At 41.3% G+C, this 27,172-nt stretch overlaps 2 protein-coding genes across 2 annotated transcripts in view; one reads left to right on the top strand and one right to left on the bottom strand.

Moving 5' to 3' along the window:
• The first annotated feature begins 456 nt into the window (after nucleotides 1-456).
• Nucleotides 457-12,531, top strand: rasef2 (RAS and EF-hand domain containing 2). Its single transcript, XM_084364929.1, has 17 exons — nucleotides 457-1,079; nucleotides 3,170-3,322; nucleotides 5,068-5,158; nucleotides 5,488-5,583; nucleotides 7,686-7,763; nucleotides 7,855-7,970; nucleotides 8,060-8,128; nucleotides 8,580-8,652; nucleotides 8,793-8,863; nucleotides 8,963-9,152; nucleotides 9,245-9,346; nucleotides 10,763-10,907; nucleotides 10,996-11,077; nucleotides 11,189-11,303; nucleotides 11,382-11,495; nucleotides 11,608-11,684; nucleotides 11,778-12,531. Exons 1-17 carry the CDS (start codon nucleotides 769-771, stop codon nucleotides 11,878-11,880), a joined length of 1,986 nt encoding a protein of 661 aa, XP_084221055.1. The 5' UTR covers nucleotides 457-768; the 3' UTR covers nucleotides 11,881-12,531.
• Nucleotides 12,532-12,633: 102 nt separating this feature from the next.
• Nucleotides 12,634-27,172, bottom strand: part of fkbp16 (FKBP prolyl isomerase 16) — a 32,958-nt gene continuing 18,419 nt past the window's right edge. The window contains exons 4-8 of the mRNA XM_084364930.1: nucleotides 18,224-18,441; nucleotides 15,666-15,847; nucleotides 15,336-15,413; nucleotides 13,065-13,202; nucleotides 12,634-12,984 (exon numbers count right to left, since the gene is read on the bottom strand). Of these exons, the coding sequence (XP_084221056.1) occupies nucleotides 12,898-12,984; nucleotides 13,065-13,202; nucleotides 15,336-15,413; nucleotides 15,666-15,847; nucleotides 18,224-18,441 (703 nt within the window). The 3' untranslated portion in view covers nucleotides 12,634-12,897. The remainder of the gene's footprint in view (nucleotides 12,985-13,064; nucleotides 13,203-15,335; nucleotides 15,414-15,665; nucleotides 15,848-18,223; nucleotides 18,442-27,172) is intronic.

Raw genomic sequence — 27,172 nt, 5'->3', positions numbered from 1 at the left:
TTTTAAATGAGCCTCCAAACACATGATATGATTAAACCACCCAACAGTAGTTAAAATTACCTCAACAACAGCAATAAAATGCAACATACATGTACTTTATGTTTTTGATAGTAGTATTATTTATCCAAATATATAGGCCTATAATAGAAAACCTGACAGGGGTCACTTTACTGCACAAACAGTACTTTTACCTTTCATATTTTAAGTATATTTTGCTGATAATACTCCTTACATGTAGTTTTAATAGTGTTTTATCAGTACTCCTCCCTCTGTATGCTGGCATGTATGCAGATGAATGTAACTGAGGGTTTTTAATAGCATTTTTTTTTTTTTCCTGTTTTAATCTCACAGGGTGGAGTCAGAAACACACTCAGGTGAACAAAGAGGAGTGTATCTGATAAAACTCTCACATGCTCCACACACACACACCTTAAAGGCAAATAGAGACAAGCACTTGCGTATGAGCGACTCGGCCGCACACATGGGTGACATCTGACTCTGGATGAAAACAAACAACTATAAACTCAGCGGTGACCGAGAGATCCCAGGTAGGAAGTGGCTTATCGGGTCCATTAATTCGGGATGACACCCGCCTACAGTGAGGACCTGGACCAATGAGTGGCTCCTGAACGCCTCTGTGAGACTTTCACTGACACTTTGAGGATTTTATTTTGGACCGTCGCGCAGCAGAAATCACTTCCAACAGAGGACGCGGTTTTTAAACTTTATCTTGTATATGTTTTGTCTGTGTTTTTTACTCGTTCAACTATGGACCGACCCAGCCTCCAGAGACTGTTTTCCGCTTGTGATGTGGACAAGTCCGGTAAGATCGAGTACGATGACTTCACCGTCGTGTGCCGGGAGCTGTGCGTCCCCGAGGCGGAGATCAAAACCCTGTTCGATAAGTTCGACCCGGACGAAGACGGATACATCGACTACAGCAGCTTTTCCTCCAGGTTCCGGGAGGTCTCAGAGACTCTGGACCTGGCGTCTTTCGGCGCCGGGTCGTCCCAGAACCAAAGCTGTCCGTGGGAAGAGTTTGTGGGCGGGATAGATGCGGCGTCCGTGCTCTCTGAGAGGTAAACTCGCATCCGGCTGCCCGCCGTGACTAACGGCTGCTGCTGTCGGCTGTTAGCTGCGCTGGGAGCCGGTCCCTGCTTATATTAACGAAAAAATTGCTTTATTATCATTATATTATTAAGCGTGTCGGATAGTCCTGCTGACCCATTAGCCGTAGACTAAAGACACTCATCAAGGTTTACTTTACTGAAGCCTCAGGCGTCCTGCCGTTGACAGAGTAGTCAACAGGTGTAACGTTCACGTCATCAACAGCAGCCTAGCTTAGCTAGCTAACTTAACTAAACTATATCCAGTTTTTTGTTAATATATTACATGTAGGGCCACTTTATTACTATCATTACTTTCCCCAGTGGTCTGTGTTCATATATGGAAAATAAAAGAAATTGAAATGGCAAAAAAAAATGTAGCTCAAGGTCCTCATAGTCAGCCATTTTCTGGAGTTAAAGCCTTGTAAGTGGACATTGAGTTTAAGAAGACATTATGCTCATTTTTCAAGTTCATCATTTTACTTTGGGTTACTACTAGAATAGGTTTACATGCTTTAAAGCTCACAAAACACATCCGTTTCCTCATACTGCCCAGTGCTGCAGCACTGCATTCCACCTCTGCCTGAAACAGTGTTTAGCTCCTGTCTCTTTAAGCCCCCCCCCCCTAATACCCAGTCTGCTCTGATTGGTCAGCTCAGCCATGCCTGACCCAGCATCGCTAATGGTGTGTTCCATCCCAAATCGTAAGTCGGAATTCCGAAGCGGTATTCCCGACTTCCAATCTAAAAGCGTTCCAGTGCATCTGCTCGGGAAAACATGGACACTCACTGCAAATGTTTGAATGGCAAGTCTGCAAACTTCACAAACAACTGCAGCAGCTGATTTAACAGTTGAGGGCACTTAAAAAGACAGGAGGAGTTGGCTCGTACTACTTCTGTCCGACTCGGGTGGCCGTTCCATTGCACTTTTCCATGTCGGAGGTCGTACAACAGAACGCACCACAACAACGTCCAAGCCCCCAGGAAGAGCGCTGGGCTTTGAAGCCAACTTTCATAGTGGCCAAACCGTGTAGTTACAACGTCTTGTGATGCACCGGGGCCCAAAATACTTTTCCAATGAGCTTACATTCTGAATTCTGTAAAACCATGGATTTTTTTTTTTTTTTGAGCGTCACAACCCCGCAAAATGACTGGTTTGACTGTCAACATTTGAGCCATTCCATCCAATAAAAAAGTGCTGCAAGATTAAATAATTTTATTTCTATTCAAGTAAGCCGGGCACTAAACCGGAAGTTAGCCGGCTCGGTCGGCGGAAGTGCGCAGGCTCTATTGGCCAACGCGTAAGATGTGTGTAATTTTATAGCTGAGAAATCGAGCCATTTTGGTAGGAAAATGACTGCATTTAAGCTAGGTTTATCCAGTTGCTGCCAGCTAAGCCTGTAAGTGGGCATTTTCTTTTGAAAGTGGTCAGAGGTGGCCATGACAGAGGAGAGAAAACTACAGTAAAAGTCAGCCTCTATCAGACATGGGACATGACCAAAATAATTGTGATTTACAGTCATATCCCGATTATCATCACAATATGATTCAGAATTCAAAAGAAAATGAACTGCCAACTATTCTAATAATAAATGAATCTTTTCAATCATTTTTTAAAGCACCAATGTCAAATATTTACTGGTTCCAGTTTCTAAAGTTTAGTAAATGAAGAGTCTTTGGGTTTTGGACTATTGGTTGGACAAAAGACAGATTATGGACTAAATGATTTATCTATTAATCCTGAAAAAAAGCAGATTAATCTATAATGAAAATAATGGTAAAATGCAGCCTTTAAATATTCACACTTATGACTTATGCACATCCAGCTGTTGCTGAGTCAAATGCTGTGACGCTGACGATGACCCTGTGGGGAGTTTTAAACACACCTTCATTTTATTTGTTTAAGAAAATCTTGAGACTGCCCCCGCATTTCCATGCTTGGAGGCTTTTACATAACGTTCAACAGCAGTTGATCCTACAAAGATAGATTTTGGGTGGAGTGACATTGGAAAAAACAACAGTGATCTGTTCGTTGCTGGTAGTTACTGTTTGTTCTCCTCCCAGTCTCAAGGAGCAGCTGGCTGACCTGTACCAGGCCATTCAATCCTCTGCAAACATGACTCTGCTGCAGCAGTATGAGGAAATCATCCACTCTCTGGTCAGCCAAAGCCTGGACAACAGACTACAGTGTGAACAGCTGGAGACCAGTTTTAAGCGGTAAGGACAAATGTCAGTTTAGAATAACTGACCTGTGAAAAAGAAGGAAACAGATTGGTTATGAAATAATGAGCTAGTATTTAAACAATGACTCACATCACATAGTGTTCAACATGATGGACTGTCTTATGTGGCTATAATGTTTGTATGAGCAGTGACATTTAGTAACATTTAAAAGTGACAGTTTGAAAAGTCCTCATTTTCTTTACTGCAACCAAACTGCCTGTGGATGTGTTTTGACCTCAGCACAGTGGTGAACTGCTGCCCTCTTGTGGCTTTAAACTACAAAGACAGTGAATAAACCAAACCTTGACTCCACTGCATCAGCTGGGATTAACTGCTTCACTTTATAATGCATTAAAGGGGAACTTTAAAGGGGTATTTTTCAGCCTGGACCCCATTTCCCCATGTTTAAGTGAAAACAATTTTTGAAATTGGTCCAGCATTGACTGCGCTCACTGCAGCAGGCACATATGAAACAGGCTGCAATATCCCTGCGGGCGATTGTGCACCTTCAAAGTAATCCACTTGAAGTGCTCGTTCGTGCCACTGACTGGCTCAGAGTGTTATTAAGCGTCCAACAACATTAATGAAAACATCGCTACAGAAACAAACCTCTGCGTTAAACAATAAGATCCAGCCAGAAACAGCCGTTGGCAGAAGCCACCAGACTCCATTCGCAGAAACAGTAATTTTATCGTAGTTAAAAACGCTTAATTCAAACATAAAATTGAATTCGCCACAATGTTCTTGGTTTATCTTCACATTGTTCCAACAATCACCAGCTCTGGTTTGGTCAAAAGATACCCTTAATTCATCATGTTAGGTGTGTTCATTTCAGGAAAGGAGCGAGGAGTCGGGCAAAGACATCAGAGAACAAATTAAACAATTTATATGAAATAGATTTACAATTGACAAATCGTATCAACTCTACAAACCAGATACAGTTTTGTTTTCTGCATTATCGTCCTGAGGTCACTGCTTTACAGTTGACAGTAGAGAAAAGATGCTTGACTGTCAGCTTAGATTTATTTGCACCGGTAACTAATATTCAAGCTGAACAATGAATGAATGAATGCAAATATATTCCGGACATGTGAAAACAAAACCAAACAAAGAGTTCAATTAGTTTGACAAATAGAGTTACGTCTTTTAATCATTTCCTTTTCAGTCTGTGACGTGATCCCTCATGTGGTACCTTGACACGACTATTGAATTTCAGTCCTACACGTGGGAAAGTATCGCGTGTCTGAGCTGTTGTTGAGAGTCGTTCTGTGGTTCAGTAAGTACAGAACAGTGACATTCCTCATTCAAGGAAGTAGGAAGAACTTAAAGCTTGAAAAACTCAAATGCACTGCACTTTCCTGTTCTTTTAATCATTTTAGAAACTGGTTATCTGTTGTAACTACAGTGTATTTCCATTAAATTTTGAAATAAATACCTTTTTAAACGTCTGAAATCCTGATATAAAACTCTACTAAAATAAAAAAACTCATATGTGAGGTCTTATTGAGAAGTCTCACTGTCACAGTTTAGCACACCTGTGGAATCTGCTTTTAAAGGGCTGTCCCTCCCTCTCCTCCGGTTGGTTCATGTGTCGTCTGACAAGAGCAGAGTCAGTCGGGTAGATCTGACTTATCGATAGTAGGTGAATGGATTCTCATTTTCGTTCATGCCTATATTAATCTGTCGGACTGCTGTTGGAGGATCTGCTTTTAATTGACTTAACTTCTCTGCTCACACAGAGCCGAGGAGATGAACAACAGTCAACTGACAGAACTGGAGGAGGACATACAGCGGCAACTAGCCAGAGTAGAGGAGAGGGTGCGAGAGGAGGTAAGTGCGATACCTGCGGTATTTATCGTGGACGATTGCTCCTATGAGTTACTCTAATATTCATTAGAAATTTCAAGATAAGCAGCTGCATTTAATCAATAAACATGACACACAAAAATGGAGTCAAAGAATGTGTTTTATTTCGCAGTAAAGTGTAAATTTCAGCACATTTTCCCTGCTTCTCCTGAGCTACCTGCATATTTGTGGTGCAGCACACAGCAGCAGGTTACACGTCTCCTCACAAAGAGCCTCTGTACGGTCAGATGAAAGCCTCTCTTCAAGGCCCGAGCTGCTCCTCACCTCTAACTGCTTTGGTTTCATGTTTGTAGGAGCGAAAGAAAATGGAGGGAGTTCTGGCGACCGCGCAGAGGAAGCACGAGAATAAGGTCACGGACCTGCGTGCAACGGTGGACAGACTGTTAAAGGTAGGCTTTCCCACACAACATGCATTTACTTTGTTGTTCCATGGCAGACAGGTTGTATGGAGAAGGCTTATTTTCTTACATCATGAGGAGAGGAAAAAGGCCACTGGACCTGAAAGACAACACAGAAGCTCCTGCACATACAGCTCTGGCTTCATTTCTGAGAGAGAGAGAGAGAGAGAGAGAGAGAGAGAGAGGAAGTGGTTTCCAGATTTCACATCACATTCTTTAGTAAGACGAACTATCAGTGTACCTTTAAAGACCTATGTAAGGAAAATGTGAACTAAATCACACAGTTGTGCCATTTCAAAATGAAAACATCAGAGACAAAGAACAGAGAAGAGAGGCAGACATGACTCTTATGTTGTGTTAACCAGGCCGTCAGGGAAAATCACAAGGCACTCCAGTGTCCGACCAGTGTGAGAGAGGGAGTCGGCCTGACTTCTCATTCAGGACTTAGGAATGCTGCTTGCTTGTAGTTAGTGCAAGGACAAGCACAGAGGGTAATGTTTGATAAGACGCTGTGTGTGTACAACTTGAGGAATGCTGTTGTTAGCCCATCAGCCGTGCTAGCTCCCATAGTTTAAGCTTACAGTCCAGCTGCAGGCACTTTCCTGTCCTACCTGCCTTTCCGCCACAGCAAACAAATAAATGTCACTACAGTCTGAACTGTACTATAGTCGTCCTTAGATAACCCGTTAAACAACACTAAATAATAATAATAACACGTTCTGTACATAAGAGTAGCAGCACTTCTGGACATCGACTAGCCGGCGTTGCCGCCTACGGGCAATCTGGTCAGTTTTTCTCTTCTGTGTTATAGCTGCTGTTTTTGTTTGTTTGGGTGTGTTTGAGGTGTTATGTTAAACACTTGTACCAAGTGCTAGCCAACATAATAATACATGATTGGTTAAAAAAAAAAACTGTCTCACACCAACCTTCACTGTGCTTCAAAACTGGAAGTGTTGTTTTTTGAAGATGCATAAATATCTTATTTTTTCCCTTTCCAAGCAGCTCTTATTTGCTTGAACACAGTTTGCATATATTACAGCATCTGAGCTGTAGATAAATTAGTGTTAGCGTTAAATGTCAGTTGAAGTAGTCGCCTTTATATTTGCTAACCTGCTCACAATGTTTAAGCTGATAATTGCATGGCAGTAGCCTTCTACTTATTATCACCATGAAGCAAACCTTCCCATCGTTCCTTTACATCACAAAGTAAATACAACACTGTAATCGTAATAACTGTGGGGTAGATAATTACACCAGCCTATGTCTTGGATAATGCAAGACTTATTTGTATTGCGTTTCAGTCGTGCTATCAACAGGTGAAATCTGACGCTGTGCTATAGGTCAATATCTACACCTGTAGCAGGTCCGCCCTACATCACAATGCAGGAGAACAGTTCCACCTCGAGCGTGTCTACAGTGTAAAAAATGTTTGATATCGTTTGTAGGTGAAACATGCAGCACCAAAGACAGATGTTTAATGTGTATCAGTTTTTAGCAGCAGGAACACACACGCACTGTAAACAACAGGTATATGCAGTAATGCTCAATGCCCATGTTTGGCTCAAATGTTAAATTGTGACAGCAGTTACATTCCTTGCCTGTAGATGGCGCTTATTGACAATATATTTATAGGAAGAAAAAAGTCTAGAGGGCTCAGGAAGTTTGAACAAAATGTGGTGAAGAAGCTTTTTGGGAGAGAACACAAACTTCCAAAAAAGAGAAAAATCCAAGGCACTGACAGTTAATGCCGATATACTTATAAACATTGACAATGCACGGTCACTAAATTACAAGAAGCAGCAGCACAACAATGCTAAAGATACAGTATGTTTGCCTGCATCACAGAGAACCAACAGGTTTATTTTTCAGCTGTAAAAAGTCCCACTCAGCACAAGTCTTTCAAACTTAAAGCTGAGTTAAACCAACAAAATGTTGATTATACGTGTTCATGTATCAGTTTGGCCATAACTGATATGTCTACATCCAAAGGGCTTACTGCTACTGCTGCTACTGAGTTTGCCAATACATGAAACGATAAGTCTGGAAATGCCTTCTTGCATCTGAAAGTGTTTGTGTAAACGTCTTTTCTCAAGAGCCAAGAGGAATCTGATTACAACCAGTCAAAGGAGGAGGTGGTCAGACTGAACAGACAGATCAGTGATCTCTCACAGGTAAGTCGTTTTTGATGTGATTGTTTCAGTTGAACCCGTCGGATGTATGTTGTGTAGATTTATTCCAGCTCTTCACTGAATCTCCTCCCAGGAAAACGAGCAGCTGCGGACGTCTCTGCTGCAGGCCCAGACCGACATCGCCGTCCTGCACACGGAGCTGGACAAGCTGAAGAACATTTACGCAGACCAGAAAGCTCAACACGAAAGGTGAGCCACTGCTGTTTAACACTCGTGGCCTGTCGACACAAAACATGATCCAGCATACAGTACGACATGCGGCCTGTGTTTCTTCACAGAGAAACGGAGGATTTGAAGAGCATGCTTTTGGAGTACCAGTCGTATTCCAGTCAGATTCACGTTCTCCAGTAAGTCTGTCTTTTACTTGATGAAGCTTCCGAGTGTGAACGTTCAGGAAGAAAAAGTCAATTGTTTCAGGAGTTAGGGAAAGTGTATGATTACTATCATTTGATCAGAAGTTTGCTTTGGATAGTTTTGGTTGTGATTGCTCAGGTTTTGAGATATCAGTCTCTAAGGGGATGGGATTTTTGATAAGTAACCACCAGTAATGTGAATATAATGACTGAGTGGGTAAAGAGAGGTATTAGAAATAGTAGAACTGTAACTTTATAAAATAACATCACTTAACTGTAATCCAGCCTTTAAAAACAGGAACAGAAAACACTTGATGATATAAAAAATCTAAGACGATGTATAGTTTCATATTGCCCAGTCCTATCTACCACACAACTGTTATATAAAGAAAATGTTTGTCCTTGTGTCTGAACCTGTCTCGTATTTCCTTGAACACATCATTAGGGAAACGAACAAAAAGCTGTACGACAGCAACGACGGGCTGCGCTCTGCGTTGGCCAGCGCATCTAAAAGGAGGGTAAGTCCCGTGATAGCTGATGACATATTTCCTCATACCCACTGGCTCTACATCTGATAGACGCTGACAGTATATTGTTTTCACTAGTTCAAGTGTTAAAAAAAAAGTTTCCTCCCTGACGTTCCTAATCTGCTCAACAGCTGTCTCCCCAAAATGAAATCCCAGCCCGGAGGATGAAACCCCTCCGACAGAGCACACTCAACCACGGCAGGTATATAAAGTTTTTTACACCTCTGTGAATCCGAGGATTGATTTCGGCGAATTCAATCGTCACAGCTTAAAGCTAAAGTGTGTTGGTGCTTTGGTGCAGCTCGGAGCTGGATCCAAGCAAAATGACCTACTCTCATGTGGCCACCTGGGCTGATAAGTACCTGGACAGTGGAGTCTCGCTGCCGATGGACACAGCCGAGAGCGCAGGCAGCGATTACGACAGCGACGACAGCAGGAGCTCGACAGAAACTGTGCATCACAGTTACTCTTACGTCCCGTCCGATGTGGAGGTCAGAGCAGACATCAGGTTCAAATAGCTCAGAGGTCAGATCATGTCAATGTGCTGTTGAGTTAAAAATAGTGTCTTCTTTGTCTGTTACAGATATCAGAGGTGAAATCTGAAGCTACAGTGTCAGTGGCTCCGAGCAGGACAAACTCCATTGCATCATCCCTACGAAGACGTTTGTCTGCATTTTCCACAAAGGTAAATCGGCTTTTTAATGCATGAGACCTCCTCCGTAAGCGTCCGTTTCACACCCGACAAAAATATAAACAACAACACCTTTGTTTTTGCTCCCAAACCAAGACTTATTCCACACACACAAAAGGCTAATTTCTCTCTAATTTTGTTCACAAATATGTTTAAATCCACGTCAGTGAGCACTGAGATCACCCACCCACCTGACAGGTGTGGTGTATCAAGATGCTGATTAACAGCTCGATTACTACACAGGTGTGCCCCGGCTGGTAACAATAGAAGGTCACCAGGCACGTGTTTACCATTTGAGGCGGGTTTAATCATCATTTTGATCTATTTCCTGTTTTTGTTGAACAGTTCCAAAGAAGTAAAATGGTATTTTTACATGTCTGGGAATTTCATGCTAGGTGGTTAATACCAAGGAATATATTTTAAATGTCTTTGAAATTACCTCCAAATTACCACAATAATTACCTCAAAATGTACTGAAAATACTATTTAATAATAATATTGTGCTATTTCTGCTATAATCTTTTTTTTAAATGATTAAGTATTGTACTTCGATTTACTGACCAGCAGAAGTTTGACAGAAACTACTTTCTACTACTTTCCTGGAAATTACCAGCTATTTATTAACCGCTTATTGGATATAGCAGAATGTTATTATTAAATAATGTTGGGGTTATTTCCAATACATTTTGAGGTAGTTATTGTGGCAATTTCACAGAAATTTCTAATCTGTCACTTGGTCATTGGACACGATCTACTGAACAAGAAATTTAGCGGACCTCTAAAATGAAGCGTTACCAAAATTGTTAGTTATTTACGAAGACAAAACTCCAAAGATTAGATTATATTGCAACACCTTCTGGGGGCCCTTACCACCTGGTTGGGAAGCACTGATGCATCACCACCAGTGTCTTACCTTTCGTGTTGAAAAATGTGATTCATCCAAATCCTCCTCTTCAAGAATCAACAGCATTTAAATGACAATATTTGAATGTGTATTTCAACTACGTGTTGATTTATGGTTATTTAAATGTCAGTAAAACACGAGTAAAAAAACTAATTCTTTCTACATTTTCTTCCTGGTTTAGACGTCATATCACGTAAATCATGACAAGTAAATCTTGCAAAGAAAAAAAAAACATCTTAACTTTGGGTCCAGTTAATACGTTTTACTGGAGCTTTCAACCACGTCTCATAGTTTTCATGTTTGCTCAGTTGTATGGAGCTTTGGTCATGTGATTACAGGTGGTTGTATGATGGCAAAGGCTTTGAGATTTGAGCGAAGGCTCCAGAAAAATAATGAAGTGGAGCTCGAGTCGAGAATAAACGTACTTACTGATTTCTTAATTAAAAAATAAAGCAGAAACCAAAAGAGTTTTCGTATTAAAGTAATCTTTTGTCCCGTTTGAGAAGCATTTAGAAGCAGACATAGTGGAATCTGAAGAACCTGTTCCGATGTACCGTCTGGTTTTAGCCGGAGACGCAGGATCTGGAAAGTCCAGCTTCCTGCTGAGACTTACGCTCAACGAGTTCAGAGGAGACATGCAGACAACGCTGGGTGGGTGCCACAGCAAACACATAACATTTAATCAGAGGCTGACGCATTCTTGATTTCAGAAGTTTAAAATCTGGTTTTTGGTTCTCAGGAGTTGATTTCCAAATGAAGAGGATGCTGGTGGACGGAGAGAAGACGAGCCTGCAGATATGGGACACAGCTGGGCAGGAGAGGTAGAGGAGTTCAAACAGGAAAGACATGTCATCAATTAAATCTGTGTTAACGACACGTTTCTTAGAATTGAAAATACACTAAAAACCGGGTTGCATTTCTTTTTATTGTAGGTTTCGTAGCATCGCCAGGTCCTATTTCCGTAAAGCTCATGGAGTCCTGCTCCTCTACGACGTCACTTCAGAAACCAGCTTCCTTAATGTCAGAGCGTGGGTGGATCAGATTCAGGTAACTGGAAATGTAAAGTGTTTAATAACTGACGAAGACGCAGGAATATATTTTACAATGTCCTTTGTTTTTAAACAGGACTCAGCAGAGGAGAAAATCCCCATGTGTGTTATTGGAAACAAGGTGGACCTGCGAGAGAAGCTTCCAGAGGGAAGCTGTGTGAGCAGTTTGCACGGAGAGAAGTTGGCCAAGGTGTGTAACTTTTTCATTCCACCTGATTGAAGAATGTTTATACAGACGCCCGGCCCTCCCAGGTGTCTAAATAAACCCTCTGCAGTCAGGTATGTTGATGCTTTGCTTGCAGGCGTACGGCGCCTTGTTCTGCGAGACGAGTGCCAAAGAGGGAACGAACGTCGTCGAGGCCGTGCTTCATCTAGCGAGGTAGGAGGCAGGAGACATTGAGTTTTAAAGTGTTTTTTTTCCCCCCCTTCTCAAACCATGGCAACACTTAGACTTGTTTTCCCTTTTCCACAGAGAGGTAAAGAAAAATGTCAAACTGAGGCGGCAGTCAGACTCTCAGGTCAGACTGAGTCCGTCCAACCCAAAGAAGAAGCTGAACGCCTGCTGTGGACTGTAGATCGATATCAGTCGACACGACGGAGCAATGAAGGACACCAAGTGATTTTTATTTTTGTGATGAAGAACATATTTTTCCTGCAAGAACTTTTTAAGCGTTGAAATATTTAACTCTCGAGCCTTAAATATATTTTTCTCTGATCAAAATGAAGATTTCTGTTGATGGAAATGTGCACAAATAATGCAAATAACGTAATCATGCTTATATTTTTCTTAGGTTATGTATTTATTTGGTAGTGAAGTAATTTTATGAAGTAAATAAATAAGGAACAATAATTGAGATTTAACTTGAATGTTTTTTAATGGTTTCACCAAAAGCCTTTTTAAATTAATTCACATTTTTACCTCTGCGACCAAACTTCTGTGACGGAGGTGGTTAGTTTTTAAACAATCGAGACGGACCAAGTACATTTTTTAAAACATTTTTATTAAGCATCGCAAGCATTGATATGTGAGCAATATTACATTTCAGTTTCAACAATTACTGGAGCTCTGATCAAATATATCTCAGAATTGTGATGTTGAAAGCGTTATTCATTTACTAATTACATTTTTGGTTACACGCTTTTACAAAAGTTCCTTTTCTTTCTTTTTTTGGTGTCTGTGATACCAGAATATTTTCCAGGACCCTTTTTTTTTTTTTTTTTTTTTTTTGGACAAACAAAAATGTAATCCCTTTTCCAAATAAAACAGACGCAACTGCAAAAGAAACTTCTGTCTTATCCATCAGCAGCAAATCTCTGCTGGAACTGTGAATTCACTCGATGCTGTACTGTCATCATTATCATAAATACTTTACACCTTTCACTCAAACATGTTTCTACCACGTAAAAACTCACATAAACACAACCCCAGGCTTCAGTGCGTCTTCTGTGTTGCATTCCTTCTCGTCTCTTTACAGTAAAAAACTCTTCAAATGACTAAATAAGACTAGAAGGCAATGCTCTGCACCTGCACACGATGACAATGATGATGATGGTGGTGACGAGGACTTTCAAAGCGCCTCCTGCTGAGGATCTCAGTTTCTCGCGGTCAGGACCACCGACGTCACTAAGCTGCCCAAGGCCACAACCAGAGCTCCGAGTATAAACTTCCAGGAAAGTCCCTTAAAACACACAAACAACAAAGAGGAGTCAAAATGGAGTAAGAATAGAAAATGTTTACATATTTTCTGTTGAGGCTTACAGATGGTTTCTTCTTAGAAGGAATAAGAAATGGTGCGATGTTGTCTCCGAGCATCTCCGCCGGCTTGGCTCTCCATTCCTGAGTGTCGCTGCCTCCTGCTTGCCTTCTGACGAGTTTAGATAACTCGACGTGGATCGCCTTAAAGAAAAGCGATAAAGAAGACATCTTAATACATCCTGTAAACAAATAAAAAGATCTAATGTTGGAAGGGAGGCAGTTTCAAAAATGTCCAGCAGGGGAGAGCAGAGGTCTGAAACACAAATCCTTCCAGAGTCGACCTCAAAGACTGAAGGCCAAAAACAAATGAATCATAACAATCAGAGTTTTCTTTGAAATTGCAAATGCCTGTGCTTAATTTCCAACATTTGTACACAACTTGTCATAAAATGTATTAAAACAAAGCAAGCAAAACATGTATTCTTGTCTGTTTGTGCTTCATCTTCATAGTCCAGCCGCAGTACGATAACTTTCTCCCACAGCAGCTAAAACTGGTTTTCCTCAAAGTATTTAATCCAGCGTTGAGACAAGGGTGTAATTACCAAAGCGGCAGATATTTTTGGTTTGTCTAGACGAGACCAGACATATTTGTGACAGTGGCAGTGTGCCCTTTAGGTCAGGTCACTGTAATACTGGCAGCAGTGTGCTGTAAACAGCTGATCATTAACTCTTAGCAATCTCACACAGCCTGCAGCGAGTGAAACCAACTAGTCAGCCGAAATAAACAATGAACTGAGATTATTGTTGTTTTTTTGATGTAATGAAGAGAGAAGTCGTCTGGATTATACAGAGTGGAGGGCGACTCTGGCTCTTTCTTACCTTCGCTCTACTACTTTTGGAGCGCAGGGCTCACAGTGACAATATTTAGCTCACATGTTTGTTATTTTTACCAACTTCGCCGGACAATTCTGAGCAGTGCGGTCACATCTGTAGGCTGCCAGATGTGCAGTTTTGCCAGAGCCTCCGTGTGGAGGATTTGGCAGATTAGACAAACCACACAAACAAGACCGGACAGGCCTTCAGCAGAAGTCGCTCACCAGGATCCCTCTCTTCAGGCTCTAAATTCTCTAAAGTTTCATAATGAACATGAAGAGCGTCGTTCACAGTTTGCTGAAGATGAACAGACAATAAAACGAGCAGCTGTGAGATATAAAGAGCGTGGATGAAGATGAGAGAAACTGAAGAGTGAGGATTTAATGAGGCAGAAAATTAAGTTATTGTGTTCTCAACTGTCCTGTTCTGAAAAAAATCTTACAAATTATGGACTTTATAATATTTCTTCATGAACTGAATCAGACAAACCACGTGTTAACTTACATAAACTTACATAAACTGCTGCGTGAATAAATATTTTGTGAAGTTTCTGAGGATGATTTATAAGAAGTTTGTTGCTCCTTTAACTTTTCATTTAGCTTTTTTTCCATTAAGTTTTTCGAGTATTTTGTTTTCTGACAAAATGCCTGCAAACCTAATGACATCCCATCAGCCTCAGCTTTACTTTGTGTTTTGTACCAATTAGCAAATGCTAGCATGCAAACACACTAAATTTAGATGGTGATAGCATCATCACAAGTAGGGTGCAGCCAATCAGCCGAGTAACCACTAACTGCTGCTAGCTGTGGCTGTCAGCTAGTTAGCTCAGTTAGCCGTGCAGCTGGCAGTCCAGGGCACATGGGGAGTGTTGGTTTTTACATCGCTGACACGTAAACTTTGGACCAGGACGAGCCGAGGCTAGCTGGTTAGCGTGCTAACTTCAGTAGATGGCAGCACAATACACAGATGTCACAACATCAAACTGTGATTTCTTCACATTCTGATGATAATATTCCTTAATTTTCTGAATGTTTCAAACTAAAATTCTCACAATGAACCATATCAGAGCCATTAGCACCTTAGTCTTGTTAATTTAAAGTCATGCTACATTTACATTGTGTTTATGTGACTTGGACATATACAATAGGCTGTTTGAATTGTATATACAAAAAGCTCATTCTAAGGTAACGAAAACCTAAAAATTCTTAGTTTCAGAGGATTGTAAACTTATGAAAACACAATAATGAATATTATATTTCAGCTAATACATCCCCCTAAATCCTACATACTGGACCTTTAAGTGGGCCACCTTTCATTCGTATTGATTGGCTGGTTCGGTGGCTCTGATAATAATGGCGACCTAATTTAAGAATGACCTTTCCTTTGTGCGTGAGGGATTCACGGGCAGATTTGGGATGAACGAGGCGAGGGGGACGGACCGGCTCACCCACATAATCTCACCTTGGTGGCCGGCTCCAGTTTCAAGGCCTTTTTTAGCACCTCCATCGCCTCTTTGTATTCCCCCTTGTCCGACAGGAGCTGAGAGAGATTAGAGAAGGTACAGTGAGAGCGGTGCTGGAGGACCCATAAATCAAAACAGGCAGAGAACAGATAGCAATAATGTAGCAGCTATTTCTTCCTCAGAAATAATCAAATCTAATCCCAAATTAAACAAATTCCGCTTGCTTGCAGGAACCGTCCCTGCAATAATCATTTATGGATTGATAAGGATCAAATGAGATGCTCCTCGCAGTTGTCTCTCAGTAATAACCCGGCAGACTTGGCCCTCACCTTCCCCGCCCTGAAGAGGGCCTTGACGTTGTTTGGCTCGAGGGTCAGAACGTCCCTGCTGGTGTGCAGCGCCTCGTCGTACTGCTCCAATTTGAGCTGAGCGGCGGCCAGGTTGTTCAAACACTTCACCCGGTAGTCCTGCACCTCCTCCTCCTCCACCTTCACACTGCCATCGCTGCCATCTGTACAGAGACCAAGACACACAGCGTCTGATGTTTGCTCTGCTGTGGACATTTAGTGACACAGTTACTGTCAACACAAAAAAAGCCAAGAACAGTTGACAGAGATTAGTCATCTAATGTCGGAGAGGACTTAGAAATATAGCAGAATCTTGAAAATAGTTGGACACTCGAAGAGAAACTCCCATCGGGGGTCATTATAAGGACTGTTCATCTTCTGTTCTTTTATTCATCTGGATATTGTATCACTGTCCCTACTGGAAAAAACGGCATGGTTTCATCATTAGACACACGAGTCCAGCTGAATGCAGCGGTAACCCGAGTAATGAGCACTTTTCGTACTTGGCCCGAGTATGATGGTTGATAAATGTTAGCAGATCAGCGACCACCTGCGTGCATCTCGTCATAACTCCACTCAGCCACTCGGGGGCAACAGAACAAGCAGTTAATGCTACGCTAACACCTTAATTGAGTTCCCAGTTGTTTGGTACGGCCAATTCGAAGCAGCAGTTTCCAATTTACACTTACAGCAGCACAGACCTACATCAATAATAACTTGGAGTCTTGTCATCTCCTTCATGAATTTGAGGTCAATATTGACTCTCTTTTTTTTTTTTAGCTTGATCTGGTTAGTGTGTGCATTGTTTTGCAAGTGAGTGAAAGAAAGATGCAACATTTTTTTCATTGCTTTTTTTAAACATAGCTGTGTTTGTGCCTATGTAACGTTAATAAATGTTGTGATGCCTGTGAGCTAGTTCAGGCAGACATCTCGATGATATATCTCACTAGCCGTATTTCCATAAAGCATTTTTATGCTCATTTTGAAGAATATCACATTAAAAAATTGTATGAAAACTGCAAAATTTACCTCTCGCCTCTGTTTACTTCCACATCCACGCGTGACGTAGCCACGTAGCCAACACTGCGTCATCCACTGACGACATTACGCTTTGTGTAGCCTAGTTCATTCGCTCAAAACAGCTTATGGAAACGCACCAGATTCGCATTTTTATTATGTGTTTTAATTTTGCGAACTTTTTAAAAGTTTGCTTAAAATTCGCTTGACATTTTATGAAAACATGGCTGATGTAAACATATCTGCGGGGAGTCATGAGGTCGGAGTCTTGGCGCCAAACTCTAACCCAGTTTTGCTGCTATATGAAACATTTCAAACGTGAGTTGTCAGACTGAACTGCAATATGACGATGGTGAAATACAGTAAACTTTGTTTAAGTAACATTACCATTCATACACCTCGGTTACATGTAATCCTTCAGCTAGCAGATTCGGTTTCTCGGTAGTCGTAGTTTTGCTGAGCTAAAGCTAAAGTTATCAACATTCCCCGGTAATGTAAAGTCTTCGTAATAATAAGCTGACAGCAAGATAAAGCAGTAGCGAGGCCAACATAAAATGTTACTTTAAAAGCTGCCGTACCACCAGACTACAGAGCAGCTTCTTCCCTCAGGGTGAAACTACTCAGTTCATCCTCAGCACTCCAACATAAAAGATTGTTTTAATTTTAAGAATGGGGCCCTGGTGGCAGCCATTAAGACAAACTATATTGAGATCGCATATCTTCTATGCTGATGGTCCCATCTGCTCATGTAGGTCATTGAGAGGCATCAGTATCACATTTAACAGTCAGTTACCTTTAAAATTCTAGAGATATTTAATAAATTCGAGTGATTAATAATCTCCATGTGTCACGAATCGTACTTGTAAAATAATTCTCATGGGCCCAAAACGATCCAAAAAGAGTTAAAGACGTCGGCGTCTCTGCTTCGTTATCGTCCATTTTCCTGCTCGTCTTCTCATCCGCTAATCACACGATCTCGATGCCCTGATAAACCCGTCTCTCCAGTGCCACAGTGAGTTCACTCGCTGCTCCGCCATCATTGACACATTACGAAGCAGTTCATGTTTTTCTCTTCACTGACTTGTTCAGTCACATTTCCCTCACGGGCCCGTCCTGCCTCGTCGATGATTGGAGTGATTAAGAAGGTGGAAATAATATGAAAGTTGATTAGCTTTGATTATGCAAAAAACGAATTAAGCAAAAACGTTTATGGTGGCACTCGGCGCAGATAGATGTGGCTCTGCATGGTGATGGTGTGATTAGTGTGATGGAGGACCGGAGGGGAGAGCTGAACTGTTATGTCATTCTGGGCTCGGATGGATGTGAAATGTGTCTGAAGTCTCTATCAAACGCTGTGTTTCATATTTCTAATGCGTGTGTGTGTTGTATCTGTTTTTTTTTCCATTTCCATTTTCACCTCTTCCCATGAAGATGGAGCTCATATCAGCTACTGCAACACTTTCCTGGGTGACAGTGCGGTAATATTTTCTATGAATAAATTCAGGTTCTGATGCTGGCCGTACCTCTGCTGCGTGTGGTTAGCATATCCAGAGCCATACAATAGGCTCTGGCGGCCAGGCAGTACTCCTCCCTCTGGAAAAGAAAGTTTCCTCGCTCTCGTTTCTGGTTGCCGATGCGGATGCGGTCGGCGACGGGCAGAGTCAACGGGTCCGGTTTCTCTCTGATGTCCAGCAGCTGCAGCTGGTAGAGTAACGGAGCCCAGGCTGGAATATCAGGCTCCCTGGCGAGTAAACAAAAGACAAAAACAAACACACACGTGATCAATATCATCACAGGGAGTAAAAGAGCAAAGGAGTGTCTGAGGAGTTATCTTTGAGTCAGGAGTCTTTTATCTTTCTTTATCTCTTAAAGATTATTTCAATCAATCGAGAAATCAATTTCTTTTCAAGTGAGAAAGCCGAACAAGCTGGTCGACACGCTGCGCAACGAACACAAAGCTGTAACTCACACGTGAAATCTGATCACCACGTTCAAAATACAAGACAATGTTTGGACGGAAGTTGAATCTTTCAAATAAATGTCCATGAGTTTCAGAATGTGTTACTATGTGGTTTGCCCCCCTGTTGCTTTAACGACAGCATGCACTCGAGCTGGCATGGACTCCACAAGTTTGTGTGGAAAAGCTTGTGAAGCGAATGAATTGATCTGATGACGGTGTGGTCACGCTTTGGATACAACTGATCCAGTTTCTGAAAAGCAAAACCTGAGTCATCAGGTTTGCACAAACTTGTAGAGTCCATGCCAGCATGAGTGCATGCTGTCATTAAAGCAAAAGCGGGGCATACCAAGATATTCTCAAGCTCATGGCCTATTTTCAAAGATTCAACTTTACACTTGGCTTGTTAAGCTTTGATGACAGCATATTAAGCCTAGTTTTTACACAAACTTGTGGAGTCCATGCCAGCTTGAGTGCATGCTGTCGTTAAAGCAACATGGGCGACACAACAAATACTTAGGTATTCTGCAGACCATCAGAAGATCAACAAATTAAAGCTAGTTTTTTACACAAACTTGTGGGGTCCTTGCCAGCTCGAGTGCATGTGGTCGTTAAAGCAAAAATGGGGCAAACCAAATACTAAGATATTCCGAGACATTTTTCTAAGATTCAACTTTTCACTTGACTTGTTAAGCTGGCATGGACTCCACAAGTTTGTGCAAAACCCGTAAACTCGTGTTACGCTGTTCAGAAACTGGATCAGTTTTATCCAAAGTGTGGCCACACCATCAGAAGATCAACAAATTAAACCTAGATTTTTACACAAATTTGTGGAGTCCATGCCATGCTGTCAGACTTTTTGACCCTACTGTATGTTTTCAATGTTTTTGTACTTACACGTGTCTTTGTGTCATGTTTTTTTTTAAATGAATTTCTGTTTTAAGGTATCGTGTAGTGTATGTACTGTATACCATGACAAAAAAACATTCTGAGTTGAAAGTATCTTTAAAAAATTGAATAAGTTGAAAAAAATCTTATTTGTCAGACATTATCTTAACAAGTTAAATTAATACAGTAACTTGTTGATAAATGACATTTTTAATATAAAACAGTTTTAAAAATTGAAAGCTCAAAATATATATTTTATAAATTTTTTTCTGTCTTCAACAAAACAATTTAATCAGCTTTTGTTCACATACAACAAACTACTGAGCTTCTCTTGAACATGTGTACATCCCTATAGACACTGTACACATGGATCACGTTACATTGAATTTCCATTCACCATGATTACCAGCCAGCACATTAACATGTGAGCTAGAACACAGCACAATAGATTTTATCAGGAATTTCTGTTGATGATTTCTTGGATATAAAGGAACAGTAGCCTCTTCTCATGCTCAGATTTGAATGGAGACCAAGTAAAACTAAGAAAGCCTTGAGGGGCTAAGTTCCTTGGAGTGATGACTCAGTTTCAAATTTAGTCTGAAGTTTAAACTTCTCATGAAAACAACAAGGATGAGTGAGCAGGAGAAACAATTGAACCCCAGCATTACTGAGGAAAAGCTCTCGCATGCTTCTGAGGTATTTCGACAAACGTGTCCGGGAAAATCTTTTCATCAGTCCGTGAATACACACAGCAAACTGAAGACACACTGTGTTTTTGAGCATGTACTTGTGTTTTTTCTGTGTACAGATTACTGTTATTTACACTTGTTAACTCCCATCTCTCAATACAGAGTTCACTTTTTCAAAACTCTTCACACGAGTCAATGAGGTGCAACCTTTGGCTCATTTTCCATTGCTTTCACACAATGACCACATCTTCAATTCAACTGTTTTCTCACCAAAACTCTGTTTATTTCATTTTTTTGCACATTTGCATACCTGTAACAAAACTGTTAAACAACGCACCAAAGTAGAGTCGTCATCGGGACACTGAGAGTCTGTATTTATGCCTCCATGACCTCAAAGAAGACCAGAACATTTTGTTATTATATGGAACAATGTGTGATTTCGCCATCTCTTCCAGTCATAGAGTGGTCTCACTTTTCCTTCCACCTTTCTCTCCATTCCACAACCTCATAGTGGAAATGTTTATGACCACCATCCACATGATCAGATGTCCCTCTTGGACACCATGAGTGCTGGATGTCTGGACATATCTGCTGAAGGTTGCCAGGTAGGGATCAGACCAGGCATGCAAAAAAGACTCTTTTCCAGGCGCGTTGCAAGAAAAAACAGAAAGTACGAATCGGAATGAACCACCGCACACTGAAACGACTTTACTGTGTTTATCGAGAGCGAACAACACATTTTTCTGATCGTTTTCTTCAGATGCACTCAGCAAAATTGAGCGAGCGCTCGCAGGTTTTTGATCTTTTTAACTTTATACGTTCCTGCAAACGAACAGCAGCTGATCACAAATGCTGGCTGTGCGAGGGGAGGTCTGTTTTTCTGAACGACAGAAAGCATTGACAAGGACTACCACTGTTGTATTTCTTTAACTGTAGCTCTCTTGTGTAAGTGTGTGTAGTTTTGTATTGCATTACTTGTGCACTCTGCAAAAATGGCACCAAAAAGCCTGTTGAAGCTTCAGTAATCCATGCAATAAAGAAGTGACCTTAATTTTGATGTAACTGAATCTTTGTGTTTGCTGAATAAGTACAAACATAAACACAAAAGATACTTTCACAAAGACAGTAGTGACACATTTTAATTAGGGATGCAAATTTTAAGTCGGCTGCCATAACAATCAATCATCGTATCATAATATATGAAATACGTTGGATGTTTTGCCATTAGAGACCTGTTTTAACCACTGACATGATTAATGTTTGATGCAAAGTCATAAAGTCGCCTGAATGATAAACTAAATAGCACAAAAAAAGACTTCTCCTGTCTGTCGCTACTCAACAACTATTCCAGCAAAATCAAATAATATAATAAATTGAGGCTGCTAAATGTTCAAAATGAAATCAGTTTGTACAGAATGTCTTTTCATATTATTAAATCATGAATCACTTGACTTGTTATTTAATTAATACTTTTCTTTTTACCAGTCTTTTGTATTTCATTTTGATATATTTGGTTATCAAGTATTTGCACTTTCATGTATTTCTGCCCATCTCTGATTGTTGGTAATGTATTTTAATCGATGACTAATCATTCTCATCCCTTACTTTAATGCTGCCTGTTGTTGGTGATTTTTAGCTCACTAGTGGATGATTTACGGTCATAAGTGATGTTGTCGGGAGGCAAATGTGTTCATTCTGAGATGTGCGTGAAGTGTTTTGGTTGCATTAGTGCAGTTTGTTTTGCTGAGCTGCACGTCGGTAAAGACAACTGTGTAACGCAATTTGAAAAAATTAACTCAGCATAGAGAAACGTGAGTTAGAAAAAAAAAAAAAACTACATTTCACTGTATCCAACAGCTCGTGCAGTTTAAAAGGCGTCTGAGTGACTCCGGCTCATTTAAGCAGACAAGAATTTGAAACTGGTAGGAACCTGTGAGCCGTCGTCGGCTTCATCTTACTCAAGAGTCACTCAGAAGGAAAGTTAATTTGGTTTTCAATCATCAGGCTCCTGTGACCGCATGGCTCACAATGGTCCATTATCAGTTACTCTGTGGAGGCTCTGATTCCAAAGGTGTGTGTGTGTGTGTGTGTGTGTGTGTGTGTGTGAGTGTGTGTGTGTGTGTGTGTGTGTGTGTGTGTGTGTGTGTGTGTGTGTGTGTGTGTGTGTGTGAGTGTGAGAGAGAGACAGGAAGGGAATGAATGCAATGACAGCTCGAGCTCATTTTGAAAAGCTGATTTTTGAAGTGGCCTACATTACTGATTGTAGCGAGACAAGACAAGAAATTACAAAAATACTGTTCGATTCATGTTCAAACACACAAACATGATTAGCTGTTTGTTCAGAATAATAACACCTGACAATCAAACTTTTAAGAGATCCTGTCTCAACAAAAATAAAGATCTGAAACCAAGTCGGACAGAAGGACGTGCAGCTCCCAGCAAGCGCGACCCACTGACTGATTACTGCAAAGTGACAGTGCTGAGGAGTTGTGTCAGGTCATGAATTATTCAAACTGGTTGTGTCAATGACACAATTTATGTCTGTCCAACAGAATTAGTTGTATCCCCAGCTACTGGCAGCTTGTGTCAGCAGGTGGGATCAGATTACCCTTTCACCTCTCCTCTCTGGAGACCTCGTCCGCTGTCTCAGGACGCACGGGAGTGTGAAACCGGCAGCTGATCCGAGGCCTCGGAAACCTGAGCCGGATCCCTGAGCTCAGGACTCAGGAGGAAGTGGCGTTCGGGGACGTTATCGTTTAGGGCCGTGAATGAGTAGATGCAGGTCTTTTGGAAGTGAATTCTTTCTGACAGCAGCGTTTAGTCCTGTCGGCTTGTTTTTGCATACCACCGCATGTTTACGAGGATCAGAGACGTGTTGCGCAACAGGTCGTTCAAGAGCAGCCGAGAAAGAAGACAGTTGATCCATTTATGAAGAGCATACAGCACATGACTTGAGTTGCACTGTCAGTCCTTCTTAAACAGGCCGCATACATCTGATCATTAGAGACGGATCCTTCCTTCCTGCTAATGTCATGAGTTTTGCTGCCATACTAAGAATGTGACACCATCACCAAATGATTCACAGTTTGTACCATGCATGTACATACTGTAGCTGCTCGCTGTCCTTGCATGCTTCTCTCTACTCTTATCTGAAAAATATTACACAATATTCTGAAGGCTGCGTGTTATGTAACAGTGTGCAGAGTATAACAATAACACACACACAGTGTCCTGCAGACTGTGCCCTGCTAGTGCCTGGCTCCAGATTACAAGGACTTCTGTGAATTCACCTCTGAAACGGCTTGTTTTTCAGTTGCTAAATGAAAACTAGTGCACGGTATAAGTCTGAAACAAGTTTAAAAATGTACTTTTTAAGTACAAGAAACCTTGTGTCTGCTTTAAAGTCATTTTAGTATTCTTTTAGTCACAGTTCATAAATATTACGTAATAAATAATTCACTCATCCACCGTTTCCTGTACAGTCGTGGAAGAAGATATGTTCCTTAAAAGGCAAACGATGCAGGAACTGTCTGTCACTGCTTGTATTCAAAGGTGCAGTAAACTATTCTGAAGAAAGATAGTTGATGTTGCTGTCTCATTTGCAGGTTGGCAAATAAAACCAACGCTTTGGGTTGGTGAGTCAACAAACCGAAAGTGTTGGTTGGTAGTTTGCCAACCCAAGGCATCGATATTTGACATCCTGGGACTGAGAAGATACACAGCCACAGACTTCCAGAGGGTCATAAGTGATGATTGAGAGGGACTATATTTATTGTTTTTGTTGTTTTTAGGGCAATCGTGCATATTATACTCCAAGTCAAGATGTAAACAACATGTTGACAATATAAAAAAAAAAACTATCTGCAAAATGTACTTAAGGAATCACAGGTTAAAAGATTAAATTAATAAAAATGACCCCCATGATTGTTATACATTTATACTATTGGATTATCATTACCAGTTCATCTTAGTCTAAGCTGCATTATACTGTTGTAGTTGGTCCGTAGTTTGATCTAAACAATGCATCAGACTTTATAAGCCAATCATATGTGTTGGGTGTAAAATCACAAATTGTAAAGTAATCAGTAACTACAGCTTCCAGATAAAGTGCAGTACAAAGTGCAAAGGAAGTGGCAAATTCTTACATACGGCAGCTTTAAGTACTCTTAGTTATATTCCACCACTGTCCCGATATGACAGAGTGAGAAGTGAAGATTTTGTACACTAATTAATCACCTACATATCTAGAGTCACACGAATTTGGCCGCCACTGAGGAGCAGGTTAAATAGATTTACTGGATGTCTCATTAAAGGAAGGAAGGAAACAGGTTATTATATCAAATCATTATTTCCAACTGGACCTCCAGATGTCAGAATCGTGAGTTAAACATTGTATGGTTTGTAAATAAATCAGCCGCAAAGCCTCTTCTGTCATTATGCCATTAGATATTGATTTTTTTTTTACAGAGAAAACACACACAGGCTTTGCTGCTCATGACTCACACAGTTCTAGACACATTAGATGGGAAGTGATGAGTCATTTCTAACTAATCGATGCAGGTACAGCTGCCTCGATGCTAACCGCACAAACCAAATGTGCCACGTCAGAACTTAATGAATCCCAAATGATTTGTTATCATCCTACAAAAGAAACAGAGGTCTCACACACACACACACACACACACATACACACACACACACACACACATACTCACACACACACATACTCACACAGTCCTAGTAAGCTTCTCTTCACATACAAGATTCAACAGGTGGTGACCTTTGAAGCATTATTGTGTCATGAACTCAGTAGCTAACATGAACGAGCGATAAGCCGAAAAGCATTGCAGAAAACCGAGTGAGGATTTGTGTCTTAAACACAGAGGAATAATATGAATAACTGAGATCTGATCTGCCGTTGTCTCCCTCATGAGTGTTAAATAAAGCTGGCATGACTCGGGAGCTGTCCAGTGTAATCTGAGAACACTGCGCTGACAGATCTATAAGGTTTATAGTGTCATGTGGGTCACTGGTGATTAGCACCACACCAGCGTGCTGCTGCGCTGAGCTTAGCCAATGAGCCCCCAGGGTCTTATTAGTGCAAACAGGAAGCAGGGGCTGGTCAGCGGGGTGAGATCCGTCCGCAAGATCCCAATGAAACCTGAACCTGCAACGTTAGACCGGGTCCACGTCCTAAAAGGGAGCTACAGAGCGGGTCTCCTCTCCTGTCAGCCTCTCTCTGCTGTTCTTTAAAGCTAGTAAATATGGCTGCCTGCACACGCTCTGTACTCAATGTGCATGACCGGAGTCTTCCACAAGACAAGGCGGATGTATTGCTAAAACTATTAGCAAGCTAGTGGCACAAGGGATATGATTAGCGATGTTGACAATGCTCTGTGCTCACAGTGGCTTACACAGGCCCCGGACCTGTTGTTCAGGAGCTAGCCAGCTAACTCATTAGCACTAAGCAAACAATCCCTGAGCTTCGGCTGCTTACCGAGTACCACAAAGCACACACCCTGAGCCCAATAAAAGAGCCACTGCTGCGGCAACACACAGCCACCTGTAACGGCTAACGTGCGCACAAAGCACATAGCCCCTGAGCCAAGCTAACCCAGTTAGCACAAAGCACACAGCTACAGCATCAACGAATAGCTGTCGCATCAGGTAGCCCCTTTTTGGACTGAGGCCTAATCATGATGGCTATTTTGCTTGTGTTTATATAATCCTATAAGACATAAGACATTCAACTGAGTTGTTTATTTTATTTATTAGATTAAAAACAGTTAAGAGGGCTTGTTGAACATTGCAGGCTAGCTGCTAACACACCTCCCAGCTGGCTAGCAAGTGCTAGTCAGCCAGTTTGTGTTCATGTGTTTCAGAGGAGTGGCATTAAGGGAGGGGATGGGATACTTCAGTTGGACACTTTCAAAATGTAGCTTGTTCTTGCTTGTTTCTACAATCTCACCAACCCCAGAGTCTCAAACACTCATCACACATCACACAAACACAAGCTAAGGTTGATTGCCTTTAGCTTGACACGTTTGTTATATCAATTCAGTTTTTGAGTTTATTTATTGAGCGAAACAATGGTTAAATCATCATCTATTGATTGATACCGAGATGAGAAGTGTGCGTTTGACATCCACAGTTAATATCTGGAGCAGCTAGTTTGCTTGCAACTAGAAAAAAGTTGGAATTTAGGTCTAATGACGGCACTACATCACCAAAGTTATTATAATTCAACCTGAGGGTGACATGAATATTGCACCATCTAATAGCAGTTGGGATATTTCAATTTAAACCAAAAACTTCAATATGCTGGTGGCAGTGCATGAAATGTCAGGGGATCAGCAAGGTCATTAGGATCCTCTAAGCATGACGACGGTCTGAACAAAAAATTCACAAAAATGGATCCAATTCTCGTCAAGATATTCCACTGGTGACCAAAGTGGGGGACTGACTGTATATCACAGTGTTATGTTGAGAGTTGTTGTTGCCGGTTTAGATATAAATTTAAGCACTGTGGTTTCAAACAATCTCGCAGAGAAATGACCCCGACCAAACCAGAGAAGGAGGTCAGTGAGAAGAGACACAGGGAGATCTTTTGGGGCGATCGGCAGTGGGACAGAGCCTGAGGGCTGAAGAGATCAGGACTGAGGTGTGTTCAAGATATGAAGCAGCAGCTCAGACAGCACCGAGAGACAGAGACAGGTTTTACCAAAATATGAACAATTTCTATAGGAGTTATAGTATGTCTGCCAGTCTACTTTCAACGACCAATACAGCTGTGCAGACCAGTCGCCAGAATAAAATGTCTCAATTTGTCTGGCTATGGCGCAGGAAGACTATGCCGCCATTCTTAATCCTGCACATAGATCTCTGGCTTGGTTGGTTGTTTGTTCAACTGCAGGTTCTTCCACCAGCACAGTACTTGG

The sequence above is a fragment of the Pagrus pagrus genome, assembly GCF_965226575.1.
Source record: "Pagrus pagrus genome assembly, chromosome: 10".
NCBI classification, from domain to species: domain Eukaryota; kingdom Metazoa; phylum Chordata; class Actinopteri; order Spariformes; family Sparidae; genus Pagrus; species Pagrus pagrus.
This window is presented reverse-complemented; position numbering and strand designations above follow the sequence as displayed.